We start from the raw sequence: 17,428 nt of genomic DNA on the forward strand, positions 1-17,428 counted from the left end.
TCACTTATTTGCCATGGGATCATCTATCAGTGAGATAAACAGTGCCCCACAAAACTTGGCATGCATTTCCAGTGACTCACATGAAATCGAAGCCTGTAGAGGTCATTACAGTCACCTGGTCTAGGCCTTCACTACACAGATGGGACAATTAGACTCTGCAGTGAGAGGTTCAACCATAACCCACCCACATTCTTAGGAAGTCTGTCTAACATGATTATCACACAAATGCTCTTGCCCAGTAAGCTTCTGAGTCCCAACTTCCCCCAAGAAATCTGTCCATCTGTCTAAAAAGTAGGTAAGAAAAAGCCACAATATGATTTTTAATGACTGTCAAATGCAAATTTCAAGTTATACTATTTGAAAGACAATAACGAAAGTATTCTTAAATCTTTTCCTTTCTCCTCAAACTCCTAATCCCTGGACCAAAACCCAAGTCTCTGAAAGCACCAACCAAATACAACAGATTCACAGACAATGGTTCAGAGATAGGCTACTCCCAGGGAATGGCTACAGCAATTTTCGTTTTGTTACCTTGGTAACTGCTACCTTGGCGCCCTTGTTGATGAGCTGAACCACATTCTCAGCTTGGCCTTTGTATGCAGCTATGAGAAGGCGTTCTGAAAGTGCAGCGACCACATCCTGCTGGCTCATGAATTGAGAGAAAGAGGTTTTCTGGGAAAGCAGTGGACAAGTTCCTTCAGCTCAACACAAAGCCACTGGCTTGGGCTGGCACCCACAGGTAAAGATGTTCTCATTCATTGGAAGGTGATTTATTCCTATGCCATCTTCGCCACCTAAGGGTTACAAAACAAAGCTGTCATCAGTGCTACTTGCCACAAAGGACAGACCATACCTTGTCTCTGATTTTAGGGCATTCTGCCAGATGCACAATGCAGGAGAGGAAAGCACACTCTCCACAGCAAAGCCCCTGGACAGAGCTTCCAGGAAGAAGGCAGCAGAGGGTGCCAACCTCTCTCTGTTCTTCCCTCCTCAAGGACATTCTCCAGAGGAGTTATGGCCAGGTCTGCAAAGTTGGCTCTGCATTTACTATATGTCCTGGGTAGAAGACACTTGATACCATCCCTCAGATACCACCTGGTTCACACACCACCTCTATCTAGTAACTGTGGCATGCATGTTCACCACAGCCTACAGACAAGGTTTTATGGGTCACCATAGCTCATGCACTGATTGCCCAAGCAGGATGGATGGTGGTGGATCACACCTCACAGAGACCCTGACACATGGGGTGTCTTCTCTGTGTGGTTTTGTTTTGTTTATTGTACTGAACATCAAACCCAGGGCATAATAAAGCTAGGCAAGCTATACCCCCAGTCGACCCTTGGAGCTTTCTCCCAGCAATTATTGCCGTTCTCTTCCTTCATCCTTTCCTTCCTGTAAATAGTACAGTTTCCTGAGTTCTGGAACAGATGGAGAACAGGGCACAGGCCTGGGCTGACTTCCACTTCCACACTGCTCAAATAATCCCCTTTGGAAGAACACTGATGCTAAGCGTGTGCTCTGCCAGTTTAGGAGGGGCAGTTTGCATTGCTTCCTTGCATAATGGGAGGAAAATGAATGGCCCTCTGAAACCACCTACAGGAGGACACAAAGCCCTGACTCTGAGCACTGGTTTGGAAGTAGTAACTAGTAGTAAACTTAAGACCTTCTTTCAAAAACAAATGACTGGACTGGGGATTTAGCTCAGTGGTGCCGCTGCCTGCCTCGAAAACGCAAGGTCCCGAGTTCGATCCCCAGCACCAAAAAACAAACAAACAAACAAAATGACCAAAACTGATAGGATTTTAAAGACTGATTTCTGTCAGTGGCCCTACCACCATTAGACCAAACCAAAGGCATTGGTAATGTTTCAGAGGCAAAGGGTTCTTTGAGCAGAACAAATGCTTACATGTCTAATCCACTCCTGCTAGGAGAACAAGGAAGTGAGGACTTCTTTTGTATTTTTAATATTATTTTATTTTTGCAGTATGTGAACCCAGGGCCTTGTGCATGCTCTACAAGTACTACCACTGAGCTATACCCACAGCCTTTTGAGACAGGGTCTTACTACATTGTCCAGGCTAGCCATTAACTTGTGATCCTTCTGCCTCAGCCTCCTGAGAAGCTAGGATTACCACCATATATGATGTCTCTGTATTTCAAAATGTACTTATTAAAAATACTAGTATATACATGTGGAGAAAGTGCTATAACAAAAGAATATGGTTTTTTATCCTGGACCGCATCACTCATTCTAATTTTGAAGCCCTGGGAGATGTAAGCATCTTCTACAGTTGTTTTCAGGCAAACTCAATGATCTTTTCAATCTCTAATGACTAAGGAATTGGCCACAATATGGCTGGGAAATGTATGGACCATATTGAGCTCTAACTCTCAGTCACTGTGACATTCAGGCAGTTCATCTGGCCAAGGACTCCAGGAGAATGGGGTTAAGTGCCCATGTACAGAACAGACATGGAGCATCTCTCTTCCAGGACTGTGGTGGGAATTAAAAATGCTATTTCATTATGCAAATTGTTGAAACAATGTCAACAATAACTTTACAAGGGTAACTTGCACCCCTTTCACTTGTGGGTTCTTTTCCTTCTTTTTCTTTTAAATCTTTCACCCAAAATGTAGGTAAAGGAGAGCAAGGAGAGGAGACCTGTTCCTGCTCACCAGGCTCATTAGAAGCACAGCAAATCTGGAGAAAGTGATTATGTGAAGCAGAGGATACCTCAGTTAGCTGCAGTCTGAGATCCCTGGATATGCCAGAAATATCTCCTGAATGAATGAGCCAATGAAAGAAGTTGAGACTCAAAATACTAAGAGAAATGCAGCTCAAAATGCTTTTCTAAGTGCCCATGGCCATGCTGAACAATTACATTTGGGGCTTTCTATTCCCTAGACTATTTGGAAGTGGTTTGTTTTTATCAACATAAGGCACACTGTCTCTTTTTATTCAGATAATCTGAGGTACAACCAAACCAACTATACTGAGCTTCTGCTCTGTTTGCCCAAATACTGCAAAATCACTCTAAGCCCAAATGCAGGAAAATACAGTGTTAGCTAGGACTTCCTAAATGATCTCTCTCACACAACCACATTCTTCCTCTTCATCTACCCATTTGTTATCTCTCTACACTTGGCCACAGTTCTGGGAGAGAGATTCGTTATATCTGTACATCCACCCTCTTCCATTCCCGAACCCTTTGACAATGGGCATTTAAGTGTAAGGGCCCAATTCATACAAATATTGTTTTGGCTAAAATTCTACTCATTCTACTCTCCAGCTTAGCTCCTAGGGTAAAGATTTCTGCTGCAACTTCAGTGCAGACCCAGCTGAAGTCATGAGCTCCAGACCAACAGCACTCAGCCTCCTCAGCAACAGATGCAAGGTCTACCCAGCTTTTGATAAAATGATAGCCACTCTCTGCTCATCCTCCTCAGTCATGCAACAAATTCAGCCTCTCAGATACTGAATCCAAAGCCCAAGTTGTCTTATGGCCATAGCTGCAGACTGATAGACTTATTTAGATAATTACTGAGATAAATATCCTTTGCAAGTCCAGCCAATATTCCTTTAAAAAATAAAACAAAAACACTACAGCAGTGAGAAAATATTGGCTAACTACATGCCATCTTATTTTTTGCTTTTCAGCTATAGCTATTAAAGAATACTCTTTACCTCCTCCTTATGACCACAACAAATATAGCCAGAAAACAGCTCCCAGGACAGGTTGCTTACACAGGATTTGGGATACCCACCACCTCATCAGAGTTGCCCCAAAAAGCTGCCTGCAAGATCAGCAATAGGATCTCAGGTTTCCAGTTCCTAGTCTGTTGCCAACATCATCCCTATATACTTGTCCATCCCAAGCTCATTCTCAATTTAAGCCTAGGAATACTGTCATTGCTAGGACCTCCAGCATCACTTGCAGTTGCCTTTCTACACAGTGTGGGTGCAAAGGGATCACAGAAGCAGAGTCTTCTCTGGTTTCATTCTGTTTCCTCCTGTACCCTCTTTCGGAGTGAGAGGATAATCTGCTTCTCATCTGACATCTAGAAACCAACAAATCAGGGCAGGCAGAGACAGGCAATGAGAAAAGGGCTAAGAAGGGATGGAGAACCCCTGACCATGAATGGGGAGGATAGAGGAATACAAGGGTGGTGACTAGTTTGTAGTCAATGAGTTAAACTTTACTGCCAACCTGTTGGGAATCCCAGCTGCAGCAGACCTATTTATTCCCTCCTTAAATCTGAGCATCCTTTTCCAAGTAGATGGCTATCATTCAAGACACTTCCCATTGCTGGTACTGAGGAATTTCTTCCTCCCCACCTGTATTAATCACATCCCTCTTTATCACAGTGCTCATTTTTCACAGCATCCTGGAGGAAAACATTAGATGCAAACATGCTGCTCATTCATTAACCACAAAGGAAATAAATATGTGAGCATAAGTATGCAATGAGCACCCTGCATCTAGAAAGGATTTAGCTTCCTAAGAAAGATTACTCTCTTCCCTCCCACCCCACTACCTCATTTTCTTTGCTCTTCATTTTGCCAATCCTTTTATCTCTCACCCCAAATGCCACAGGGTCACACAGCTGTTTTGATAGGTTTTATTTTTACAGCAAAAGATCTATACAGTTTGTTTTTGCTATTTTCCTGTAGATTTACAACAAAGTCTCCTGGTGCCAATATCCCAAAGCCACTACATTCAGGCTCCTGACAGACAAAGTATTTTAGATGAAACCTTCAAACAAAAGTCCCAGATAGGGATAACACACAACCCACCCAGAGACAGCCTGCAGACACCCAGGAGCTGGTGGTTAGGGACCGTCCCCAGTCATAACAACCAGCTTTGCTCCCACTGCTCCAAATCCTGCATTGAAAACATTATACTCACATCTGGGGGTCTGTCCTCCCTGTTCTACATCGTGTTCTGTTTCTGGACAACTGCAGTTAATTCTTTCCTGGCGAGATCATTAGCTTCCTAGGACTGTCACTGCCGGTGGGTCTGCAGTGATTTATGGTACAATATTTTCAGCCTTTTCTCCTTTAGTCTCCTCTGCCGATGCCAGCCAAATCACATCTAAAAGCTCATTAAGACACCCATTCAGCGCCAGTGTTTTGTGGCTTGCCAGTCTGCTCCTCACTGCTCCTGAGAAAGTGTTGGGTCTTCAGATTTTTGTTGGACTGCTCCCTCCCACCAGCAGAGGACCTGTAACACTCCCCTGATTGGAGATCAGAGAACAATTCACAGATCTGTACAGCATTTCTGAATGATGCTCAGTGACAGAGAAATGAAGTTTGTATTCTTTCAGCAGCAATGTAAGAAAAGATGAATGTGTATGTTGTAAAGGAGGGAGGATGCAGGAAGGGTGAATTCTGTACTAAATCCTCCTCAAATACAGTTAGGGAGATGCTCATTTTGTGGGAGCAGCAAGTGCAGACATGCCACCCTCCTGGGCAGGAACTTCCTGCGGCAGCACAGGAGGCAGCAGCTGGCTGAGCAGCCATCCTTGGCGACTGTAAATCCAGTTTTTCCTGCAAACTCGCCTCTACACTGTCTCCACAGGGGGAGTAGGGAAAGAGAAAGTGGGGAGCTAAGCCCCCAAGAAGCTGTTATAAATACTTCCAGTAGCTCTAAACACCCCAGGTATGCCCTTCTGGCTCACTTATTGAAGCAACAGGAACTTCCCTCCTGGAGACATCACAGAAAGGAAGAAAGCTTTCATTTTGACTTCAGCCAGTATCCCTACATTTTCTGCTTTCTAAAGATAGAATTGTTGGGCCCAGAGATGAAGAAATAACTGCTCTGTCAAAATACATCTTCTGACCACCTTCTTATCCCAAAGCCTTGCCCCTAGTTCCCTGAGGGTAACAGCTCCTATGGGCAATGAGCTGGGGTTCTGCTGTGGCCATTCTTTGGCTTACACCAAGGACAGAACAGGACAGGACTCTGGCCAGTGCACTGCAGAAAGGTGACTTTCACTGGAGAAACAAATGCCAGTAGAATGATAGCACAAGCTTTTTGAAGTATCTAATACTAGTTTATCCAAAAGCAATCATTACTAGAATACTGTGGTCATTACTGGAGGCCAAGAGGTTGCAACATAGATGAACACGATAGTCCCCACTTTGAAGAAACTCATCCATCATCTGGCCACCAATAAGCCATAATCAGGGCCCAAAAGACTAGCTTCCAAGAGATAAATGCAAACCAAGTATAAAGCCAGGAGTGGTTCATCTTTCTCAGTTTTTAGGGCATTTCCTTCTTCTGAGAATATCTACTTCCACAGGTCTGGGTCCTTTACACAAGACTATCCACAGGGACTAACTGCAGAGCCTGGTGTCTAGGAAGGCAAAAGAATGGAAATGACAGGGAAGAGACACTGACTCATTCTATATACCCCATCATTGCAAAGCAACAAGTATGCTTATTTCTTGAGCCATTTTACGTCAGTAACTCTTCTGAACCTAACAGTTACTGAATCTTTGAAATATTCATCTTTGCAGCAGGCATAAAGAGGCTGTTGCAGTGAAAATTGAGTGAAACCTGAATGCTATTTAGGAAACCTGTGACATACCCTATTATGATGAAAACCTTACAGATATAAAAATCACAAAGACAACTGTAGCTGGAGCTTACATCATTGATACAGACATATCACTGAATAAAGATGTGACAGAAAGCTTATGATGCAGAGTTTCCTTTTCACATAGGATGATAACTGATTGACTAAAGGACACTGCTAGGCCACCAACGCCTCCCAAGTTGGAGCTGGGCTTCCCCATCATTTAGATAACTGCACACAGGCTCAAAATCCAGACCCTGTGCCACCCCGGCTGAGTCCTCTGCTGTCTCTACCTTTCCCCAGACAAGATGATCATTCGCATTTGTCACCTACAGTTTTCCATAAGCTCCTGCCATTGACTGAGGTGTGTCTCCCCTCCACATCCATCTGTGAAGCTGCAACATTCACCTTCCAACCCCCCGCATGGCCATATTTGAAAACAGGAGGTAATTAAGCTAAATGAGGTAATAAGATTGGAGCCCCGATCTGATAGGATTAGTGAAGAGGCCCCAGAGAGCTTGCATGGCAGATATGCCTCCCCTGTCCCCACCTTCGCCATGCAGAAGGTTATATGAGGAGAAAAACATGGACAAAAAAGCTGTCTGCAGGCCAGGAAGAGAGTCCTCACCAAAAACCGAATACAGCTGGACTTCGACTTGGAACTTCCAACCTCTAGAACTGGGAGAAAATTAGTTGCTGTTGTGTAAGCCACCCAGGCTGTAGTATTATGTGGTGGTGGCTTGAGTCTACTACAATAGCTCCTCTCACAGTGTAACTGTTATTATTGGTGCACAGTTGGTCTCCTGGTTAGACTGAGCTCAAGAGGAAACTATTTGTCATCTTGTATCCCCAATGCCTGATGGGGTGCCTAAACACAGTCAGCCTTTAATGTCCATTAAATTGATAGAAAAACCAAAACAAACATCTTTTTGTAATCATTAATTGGTCTACAGGAGCCTGTGGATCCCACAAGGAAGAAGTACTCACTTAGGCCACTAATCTTGCACCTTTCCAAATAGATTCGGCAGGCAATGGCTCCAAACCCACTAAGAGATAAAAAAAAGAGTGGGTATCAGTCTCTTCTCTCCTTTTCTCTCAAAAATAGAGGATCATGGCTCTTGGGGCCAGAAAAATTACCACTTTCAAGGCAGCCCTTAGTAATACAGGTTTGTCAGAACCAAAGCAGTGGACAGCACCACAGTCACTTGGAATTTTCTTCTCACCATTCTGAAAGCCAGTTGGGCAAAGCCGAAAATGCTAAAGACACACAAAGTAACAATAAAACTATCCCTATATAGTCTACCTTACATGTAGTTTTATCTCAACCCCTACTCACTCCTCAAATCTGCCTTGATCTGCCTTCCTTCCACCTCAGTTTTTCTGCCAAAACTAGTAATTTATTTTGTGGTATACTAAGCATTTACTGAAGAAAGAGGCATAAATAACTATGGAAACCAGGCAAGAAACCATTCTTGCTTAGTGATGGAGGAAAAAGAGGTCAGCAGAGCTTTCACAGGAAGGTGCTGGAGGATGTGTAGGATTTTGTTAGGCACAACTAGAGGAAGGCAGGTAGAGGTAACAAGAAGAACAAGACAAAGAGGTCTGAAAGAACATGGTATGAGTAGGAAAGAGGAGCAAAACAAGAGACAACTGCAGCTGGAGCTTACAATATGTGGGCAATAACCAGAGATGATACTGGATAAGGGTATAGAAAATTTTCACATGATGCCAAAAGACTGCAGTGTATCTGTGATAGGGAACCCTGGAAACTGGTAAGCAGAAGACTGACCATTCATATTTTTACTGTACTGTACTTACAACACAGGCACACAGAATTAAATTATGGCTGTGGATTTATCCTCACTCTCAAGATGGTATGTACATGACTTTCTCTTTCTCCATTCTTCCCTTCATTTCTTTTGTTCCTTTCTTTTCTTCTTTTAATTTTAATAGACTCTTTTCTAGAGCAGGTGTAGGTTTACTGAAAAACAGCAGATAGTACAGAGTTCCCATATAGCCCTTCACCCTTCCTCATGCCCTCTTCTCCCTCTTAGTAACAACCTGTATTAATGTGGTACATTTGCTATAATTGATGAGTTGATACTGATACATTATTATTAACTAAAGTTTACAGTTTACATTAGGTTTCTTCTGTTTTGTGTAGTTCCACAGATTTTGACAAATGCACAATACCATGCATCTGCCATTAAAGTACCATACAGACTAATTTCATTGTCCTAAATCCCCTGTGCTCACCTATTCCTCTAGTCCATTGCCTCCCTAACCCTAATCTACTTATGGTTTTCATATTTTTACCTTTTCCATAAGGCCATATAGCTGGAATCATATAGTACTGTGGTCCTTTCAGATTGGCTTCACTTAGCAATATATATTTAAGGTCACAGTCTTTTATGGTTTGATAGCTCACTTTTTAGTGGTTAATAATATTCCACTATATGGACATACCACAGTTTGCCTATTATTCTACTAAGGGGGATTTTGGCTGCTGCTAAGTTTTGACAACTATGCATGAAGCTCCTATAAACATCTGTGTCCAAGTATTTGCATGGATATGTTTTCATCTCATTTGGGTAAACACCAAGGAGTAGAGCTGCTAGATCATATCACAAAACAATGTTTAGCTTTCTGAGAAACTGCTGCACTATCTTCCAACATGGCTGTGATATCCTGCATTCTCACTAGCTGGTTTTACATTGACCCAATTGTCAAATGCAGTGGTAACCTTTTGGCTCTTACATTATACAATTTCTTTCTTGTACTAGGTATTGCTACCACCCATCCCTCATCCTCCTTCCTTAGTTTCTGCGACCCACTGTATCCTCTCCTACCATCATTTAGATATCTCTTTTTCTCACTGAAGGGCTTTTTCACTAGTATATTAAGAGTTACAGGTCCCAGAGATTCTTTGTTATCTTTTCTGCTCATTTCCTTCTCTAGAAGAGTTCAGTATTCCCCCTCCGCTCTGCCCACATTCTCTTCTGCTGCCTAGATACAGATTTCTCCAAATCTACTTCTTTAGACTCATTCACTTTTTCTGAAGCTCTATATTTAAATACTCAGCCACCTAACAGACATTTTACTTATATGTCCCCATCAATATGTTCACAATCAAATCACCATCCTTCTTTCCAAACCTGTGTGTTTTCCTGTGTCCCCCACCTTGGTAAGGGGCTCCATCTTTCATCTAGGAAACATTCCCCTAATCTGGAACATTGCTCTTATTTCCTCCTCTTCCCCTTCCTCCATTCACACATTCAACAAATCACCAAACCCTTGATATGAGACAGTAAGGCATGAAGATTAAAAATATATGCTTTGAAATGAGATTGCAAATTCCAGCTCTGTCACTTACTTTTGCAAATTTCAACTGGAGCCATCAGAGGACAAAAGGGGCAGGGCAAGGCTCTTCACCGGAGACTGGGGACAACCCCACTAACACCTTGAATTCAAACTTTTTACTTCCAGAATTGTGAGGAGATACTGTTCTGTTATTTTATGTCACATACTTTGTGGTAATTTATTACATTAGCCACAGAAAATTAATATAAATGTCTTACATACCAAAAGAAATGTCTTACACATAATGGAAGCTCAATAACTATCAATTATTGTATTAGTCACTTAAAATCACAGGCAATACTTCCTTTCTGAAGTAACTCACACCCCTACACTTTCATGGAAAGAGTCAGAACTATACTTTGTCACTTCAACACTAGTAAATTCTCTCTTGACCAAAGGGTCTCTCTCTCCACTGTTAAGGGTCAAGTTCCAGAGGCTAAGTAGTTTTGGCTATATACTCCTTCATATGTTTTTTTATTCCCACATGCATAATGTCTTTTATTCCTTTGGAAAGCTAAGAGTACTGTAGAAAGCACTTGATACCAGTACAATGCCAGGAGGAAAAATAGCTTGTGCCAGTGAGGGTGGAGAGACACCCTAGCTGACAGCTGACTCCAACTAAGCACTCAGAAGTCCACCTACAGGAAACACAGCTGCACTGAAACAGAGCCAGGTTAGCTGTCAGTTTCTAATCCTACTCTACAGCATAAAGGAAACCATGATGCTACTCTACTAGCCAGGAAGTGAGTGTTGGAAAGTAAGCTTTTAGACATGGTCCCGAATACAGCAAAGAGACTGACATGAGGGTCTGCTCAGAAGTAAATTCCAACTGTGCTCTGCTGTTCTCATTTGGTTTTCAACAGCATTCTTCTATGAGATCTCCCAGAGGACAGAGACCTCCAAGCCAGCAAGCCCATGACCCTCAGAGAGCCCACTTCCCCTCTACCAGACACGCCCTTGCTTCTGCTTGTTGACATCCGCTGTGAGCCCCCATAAATGGTCACTTCTAACTCTCCTGGACTTCATTTCTATTTAAAGGGCTCCCTTTTATTCAATCTCCCTGCTACGGAAATAGTCCTTCACATCTATATGACATCAGAGACTGCAGATACTGTGACACACACTGCTCCTCCTTCCTGATCCCATTTCCCCTAACCCACATGACTTCCTCTAATAACTCTAAAAGCTGCAACTATCAGCAAGTATGCCCAGGTCAGATGTGATTTTATGCAAATATTGTCCATCTCCTATAAGAGCAGAAATCATGGTCTGGAGATGCTGGTAGTGCTGCGTCAGTTTGCTGAGTGCCACTGTTTTCAGAAGACCATAAAGTGCTCTTCAACTCTGTCACACTGGCTGAGGCAGGGGTGGCAGAAGCAAGGGGAAAGGAGGGCCTATCTATTTAAAACTCACCCACAGGGCCGGGGATTTAGCTCAGTGGTTCAGGTGCCTGCCTCGAAAGCGCAAGGTCCCGAGTTCGATCCCCTGGTACCTAAATAAATAAATAAATAAATAATCACCCACAGAATGTAATTCATGACCTGGGACAGATTACATAATTAACTTCCTTGGGCCTTAGTGTTCTTATCTGTAAAATGGGGTTAACAACAGTAGCTACTGACTTCATAGGATAGCTAAGAGGATTTGCCAAGGGAGTAGATAAGTACTTAGCACAGTGCTTGGCATAGAGCAGTGGTGGCAAACCTATGACATGCATGCCACAGCAGGCAGTTTGTATCACTGAAAGCTCTAAAAGGTTTACCATCACTGGCGTAGAGAAAGTACCCAGTAAATAGTAGATGTATTTATGCATGAAATCAACAGGAATCTAACTAGTTAGATTTCCAAGCCCTTCTCAATATTTAATCCTTCATGGGTCTCTTATACAACAGCTTATTTCATCTCCCAAGGGCTGCCCCAGGAAGACTGGTCTGTTGGCCTTACTCAGCACTCAGTGCTTAGGTTCAGTAGCACCCCCCCATCATGTGTCCCTGTAGAGGAGGGATATTAGGACTTAAGCACAGCTGAACATCAGGGAGGAACTGGGACTCTCTACCACTCTCAGGCCATCACACCCTGATGATTAGACACACACATGCACAGTGCACAGCTCAGGGAGGTACACCCTGATCTGGTGGTCTGCAACCCCTAAGGAAGGTAAGGGTTCAGCTTAGTAGAAAGCAGGTTTCATGGGAATGCCCTGCCTGAAGTCAGCTCACCTTCAGGTTGAGCATCTCCCCAACCCTGGTTAGTCCTAGTTATTTCCTAGCTCAGGCTTTCTTCCAGATAAGTATCATTCAAATGTTGAATTTCAGTTGTAGGTTAGCAATGGGCTAGTCTGGTCCACTATTCTTTAGCCAAAAATTATATCATGTGTGACAAACATACTCTGTTGTTAACATTATCAAGTATTATGAATTATTCAAAATTAAAATTCTGCCTCATTGCTACAAGAAAAAGATAATGGGAACAGAAATTACACTGACCTTAAAATTGCTTATTATATGACCAGAATTAGTGCCAGAGATATTCATCCCCAAGAGTTTTAAACAATCTTAATAGTCATTTCTCTTAGGATGACATTATCACAGTTAAATTATTTTTACAACAAAAATATATATAATTAGTTGAGCTTCCCCACAGACAACCTGAAAAAATTACAAAGCTTAAGGCCCTTCTGTGTCATAGTAGAGGTTTAACCCTGTTCTCTCTTCTGATCCTGTTCTCATAGTGAGAGGGTTTGTTTTCTCTCTGTAGAGAAACCCACTATGATGGATGGTGGCCCTTCCACCCTAGGGCTTATCTCTTCCCTGCCCTCAAGGGTCTGGAGGAGCAGTATGTAGGATGAGCCCATTAACTCTCTCCTGGTGGATACTCTAGTCCTGACAGTCCTCTTGGGGGATTCTCCCAAAGTCCTGCATAGGAACAGTGCTGCACATGCTACAGCTTCAGGCATCAAATGACCAGTTGTTGGAGAAAGAAGATCAAGAACAACACCTTATTTAGTTTGTGACTGTATCAAATTAGATTTTAAAAATACTTGAATGGATCCAAGCATAGTGGTACATATCTGTAATCCCAGATTCTTGGGAAGCTGAGGCAGAAGACCACAAGTTTGAGTCTAGCCTGGGAAACTCAGCAAGATCCTGTGTCAAAATTTAAAAAGACTTCCTGCCTGGCTAGCGTGAGGTCCTGAGTTCAATCCCTGGTGCCAAAAAAAAAAAAAAAAAAAAAATTAAAAGGACTGCATATGCAGCTTAGTAGCAGAGCACTTGCTTAGCACGCACAAGACCCTGGGTTCAATCCTCAGTATAAAACAAAACCAAACCACCAAACCAAAATAATAATAATAATAATAATAATAATAATACCTTGACTATATTCCAATGATGCCAGAAATGTAAAATAAGCATTACTATGTAAATCATGCCTTCTGGCCTTCACATGAGATTATGTAACACACAGTTAGGCAGTGATCACCACTGGATGCTCTTACCAAAGTAACAAACTCTAAAGAAAAGAAATTCCTTTTCTCACAGCTGGGAGAACCCTCCTGTCTAAAACATGACAGCCTGCTAAAGCACTGCCACAGAAACGTCCTTGAAATTCATTTTATTTCCATGCTTTGAAGACTCAAACTTTCAAACAAACGTCCAGTTAAGCCACAGAATTATCACATGACCCAGAAACTGAACTCCTAGGTATATAATCTGAGCAAACTGGATACATGACTACACAAAACATGTACACAAGTATTCCCAGTGTCACTACTATATAAACCACATGCAGTATATTCATAGAATGAATATAATTCAGTCAAATAAAGAAATGAACTACTGATACATGCTATAACACAGATAGCCCTTGAAAATATTAAGCTCAGTAGAAGTTAGACAGAAAAAAAAATCACATATTGTATACTTCTTATACAAAGTCTTCAGAATAGGCAAATCCATGGCAACAGCAAGTAGATTAGTGCTTGCAAGGGGGAAGAGAGAAAAATATGGAATAGCTGCTGATGCATAAGGGAATTTTTTTTTTTTTTTTTTGAAAACAGGGTCTTACTTCGTAGTTCAGGCTGGCTCTGAACTCACTATGTAGCCTAGGGTGGCCTTGAATGCTCGGAGATCCTCCTGCCTCAGCCTCCCCAGTGCTGGGGTTATAGGAGTGTGCCACCATGCCTGGCCATAAGGGATTTTTTTTCAGAGTGATGAAAATGTTTTGGAACTTGTAGTGATGACTGATATCTTTGTGAATATATTAAAAATGAATGAACTGTACACCTTAAAAGGGTGAATTTTACGGTATGTAAAATATCTCAATTTTAGAAAAAGGTCCAGCTTAGTTCTAGACAGAAAAATCAGACAGATTTAATTCCAATCTGCTGTCTGCAATATGCTGTGGGCAAGTCATTTAAACCCTCCAAGTTTCAGTTTCTTTTTCTGCAAAATGGGGATGGTAATAAAAGAATGATCAGTGTGGCTATTGTGAGATCCAAAAAAGGAAATAAAAGTATTGAGCACAGTGATGATAACAGAAAGTGGCCAATAAACTATTAAAATGATAGAAATAGGAGGAACTGGCCCTTAGCCAATATACCTTTTGACATTCCTGGAATATATTCAATAATTTCTATCAGACCAGATAAAAGATATAATTTTTTCATATAATACTATGTAAGGAGTTAAATTAGGCTTGCTGTTCAGTCAAACAAGGAAAATCTTGCCACTGAGGGAGAAGTAGTCACAAGCAGAGAAATAGTACCTAATGCGAGGGGGTGACAAGAGCTCTTTCTAGAGCCCCTGCTCAACCTACCTGAGAACCAGCGGGGCAAGCTGCCTACCCCTGAATACCCCCAGGGGCCTGGGAACAACCTGGGAACAACTCCACTTGATGGCTCCCCATCTTCCTTCTTACCCTCCACACCAGGCCAGAGGGAAGGCACCACTATGCCTTGGCACCACTCAGCAGGGCCAGTGCCTAGCAAGACGGCAGGACAAAGTGTGATAATGGTGGTTTCCGCCTCTATAGCCCAACTCTTGCCAGACCAACCCCTGCCCCCTACAACTTGTTGCCCCCTACCTCAACTTGTTACAGGGACACATTATACATAATGCCTCAAATGACAGTTGCAGTAGGGTCTCTCTATACATTTTCATAACAGTAGTATTTCAGGGAGGGCAGCTGAACACTGATCCTCTATCAAGGGCAGGAGAAAGGCTGCCTTCAGGGATACTCTTCTCTAGTCATCCTTACCAGACACAGCCAAGAAGATCCCAGGTAAAAGGGACTTCTCCCTATTTTTCTCATTTGATTTTTTTTTCTAAATGTGGACTGCTGAAATTTTAAAAATGTATATATCATCACACTGCCTTCAACTTAAAAAAAAATGTTTGAACTGTCATTATTTGTGCTATTCCTTTTTTAGAAATCATATGTAGTAATGTGTCATTTATTGGTGAGAACACACTCAGAGAAACATGTTGTCAGGTGATTTCATCATTGTGTGCATATCAGAGAGTACTCATACCATCCTAGCTGGGATAGCCTTCCATGCACCCAAGCTATATGTTATAACAGCCTATCACCCCTAGACTCCAGACCTGAACAGCACTTTCCTGTATTGAATACTATAGGCAACTTTAACACAATGGCACTTTTAGTATATGTAAACATATCTAGACACAGAAAAGGTGCAGGAGAAATACAAGGCAAAAGGAATTTTTCAACTGCATTACAATCGTATGAGACCAACACATATGCAGTCTATCATCAACTGAAATGCTACACTTAATTGTATATGAAAATTTCTGACTGATACACACATTTAAATTTTCATGGCTTAGGGAAGCAACACAGGTGTTAAAAATCAGACAGTTAACATTTTAGGGTAGATAAATTAGGGTCAAATTCAAGCTCTACTCCTTCCTTGCCATTTTACTATGGAGAAGAGGACTTTTAAGTTTCAGCTGCATCTCCTATAACCTGGGCATAATAACTATGAAAATAAAATAATATACATGGGACATTTTGTACAGAAGCTGGCTTTAATAATGGTCAGTAAATGGTAACCAGTATTGTTATTAGGTAAGATAACCATGCTTTGAGTTCAATGTTGCTTTTTTTCAAGATTTAGTTCATCCCTTGGGGTTTCAGAAACTTCAGAAGCAACATCAGGCCTCCTGAAAACCCTGTACCTGTACTTACCACAGGAAGTTCTGGGTAAAGTGTAGTATTTCTCTGGCACCTGAACTGAAATTTCATGGAAAACCCTTGTTTCAGGCACTTTTGGGGCAGCACTTCACGATTCTGATTTCATCTCTGCAGTGGTTGTAGCCACTGCTGCTACCACCACTAATAGAATACCCAGCCTCCCACCTGGGATGTAACTTCTCTGATATCAAGGAGACTTCCACAGGGAACCCATCATGACACACAGGTGTGTGGGGGGTTTGTCCAGATGGAACCACTTGAGACTTGTGATAAGACATTAATCCCAGAATACTGAACTCCTAAATTCCCCTGAACTTCCTGGGCCAGTAGAAGCAGCCTCTTCTCTTTTTGCCTAGAGACCCTATAAAGATCTCGCCCAAGCCAGCTGCCTCATAAGATGATGCTTCTCCTCCTCAGAATGCTTCCAGCCCAGCTGTTATTTAGGGAAGATGTCAGCACAGTCTACAGGGAAAGGGGGTCCCTGCTTGTGCAGGGAACCACTTCAAGGTGAAGGACTTTCAGGACCCATTGTTATATACCAAAATGTACGGGGGAAAGGGGTGAATGCCAGCCTAGGCTGGTGGAAATTCATCTACAAGGGGGTATTCCTTTTTGCTTTGTGGTCTGGCATCCAGGCATGGACATGAAGCTGGTCTTCATACATTAGGATGACTCCTTGAAGCCTGGCACAATAACCAAATATAAATTAAATGGAGATGCTGGAACTGCCTTGGCAAAATAATGAGGAAAGGGTCAAAAGGCTCAAAGGTGGGCATACGAGGAGGATTTATTATGAGGCATCAGAAGAACCTCTTATTTGACTATGGTCCCAAGAGGACAGAGAGGTCACTAAGTACACTAGAGAGGGGCATGTTGACATGGAGAAGCCCACTGGTTCTGTTCTGTTGGCTGAACTCACAGGAGAACATACTGCTATGTTACTGAGCATCCCAATTAATAGAAGATGAGAGGATTCTAAAATAGCAGAGGCTGGGTAGCGACAACAATTAACCATCACAGGCTAGATGGATGTAATACTGTAAATGATAGTGAGGCCAGAGTGTCAGTCAGGATGCTTTGACAATTTAGGATCTGTATCAATGACTAATTGGCCCTGGGCAAACTCAATGGACAATTTACTAGGGTGTTACCTGACCCGTACCAAAAAAAAAATATATATCAAGCAAGGTGGAGAGCTGATATCAGCTGCTGTAGTTCATAGACTCAGGGTCCACTGTTGGAGGAGGAGCTAGGCCTCCTTGAGAAAGGACCC

At 42.3% G+C, this 17,428-nt stretch overlaps 1 protein-coding gene and 1 pseudogene across 17 annotated transcripts in view; both read right to left on the bottom strand.

Annotated features, from left to right (window-relative positions):
• Positions 1-521, bottom strand: part of LOC147824980 (NADH dehydrogenase [ubiquinone] 1 beta subcomplex subunit 5, mitochondrial pseudogene) — a 28,107-nt pseudogene extending 27,586 nt beyond the window's left edge. The window contains exon 1 of the transcript XR_015441540.1: positions 1-521. This exon is cut by the window's left edge and continues 27,586 nt beyond it. The product of XR_015441540.1 is annotated as an NADH dehydrogenase [ubiquinone] 1 beta subcomplex subunit 5, mitochondrial pseudogene (transcript).
• The window catches only part of Ankrd6 (ankyrin repeat domain 6), a 190,652-nt gene that overhangs the window by 66,047 nt on the left and 107,177 nt on the right, over positions 1-17,428 (bottom strand). For 12 of the 16 annotated variants that reach the window (XM_087187999.1, XM_087187991.1, XM_087187990.1 and 9 more), the window contains exons 2-3: positions 11,356-11,434; positions 532-794 (exon numbers count right to left, since the gene is read on the bottom strand). Coding sequence is in view for 6 of the 16 variants with exons in the window: in XM_087188004.1 (XP_087044130.1) it covers positions 532-651 (120 nt within the window). In the remaining 10 variants the exon portion in view is untranslated. Of the gene's footprint in view, positions 1-531; positions 795-4,910; positions 5,260-11,355; positions 11,435-17,428 lie in introns of those variants that run through there. The other 4 variants (XM_087188003.1, XM_087187996.1, XM_087187997.1 and 1 more) reach the window with 3 other exon arrangements.

This window comes from Heterocephalus glaber, unplaced genomic scaffold (assembly GCF_053883595.1).
Source record: "Heterocephalus glaber isolate CG9 unplaced genomic scaffold, H.glaber_assembly_v1.0 deba00001523, whole genome shotgun sequence".
Lineage (NCBI taxonomy): Eukaryota > Metazoa > Chordata > Mammalia > Rodentia > Bathyergidae > Heterocephalus > Heterocephalus glaber.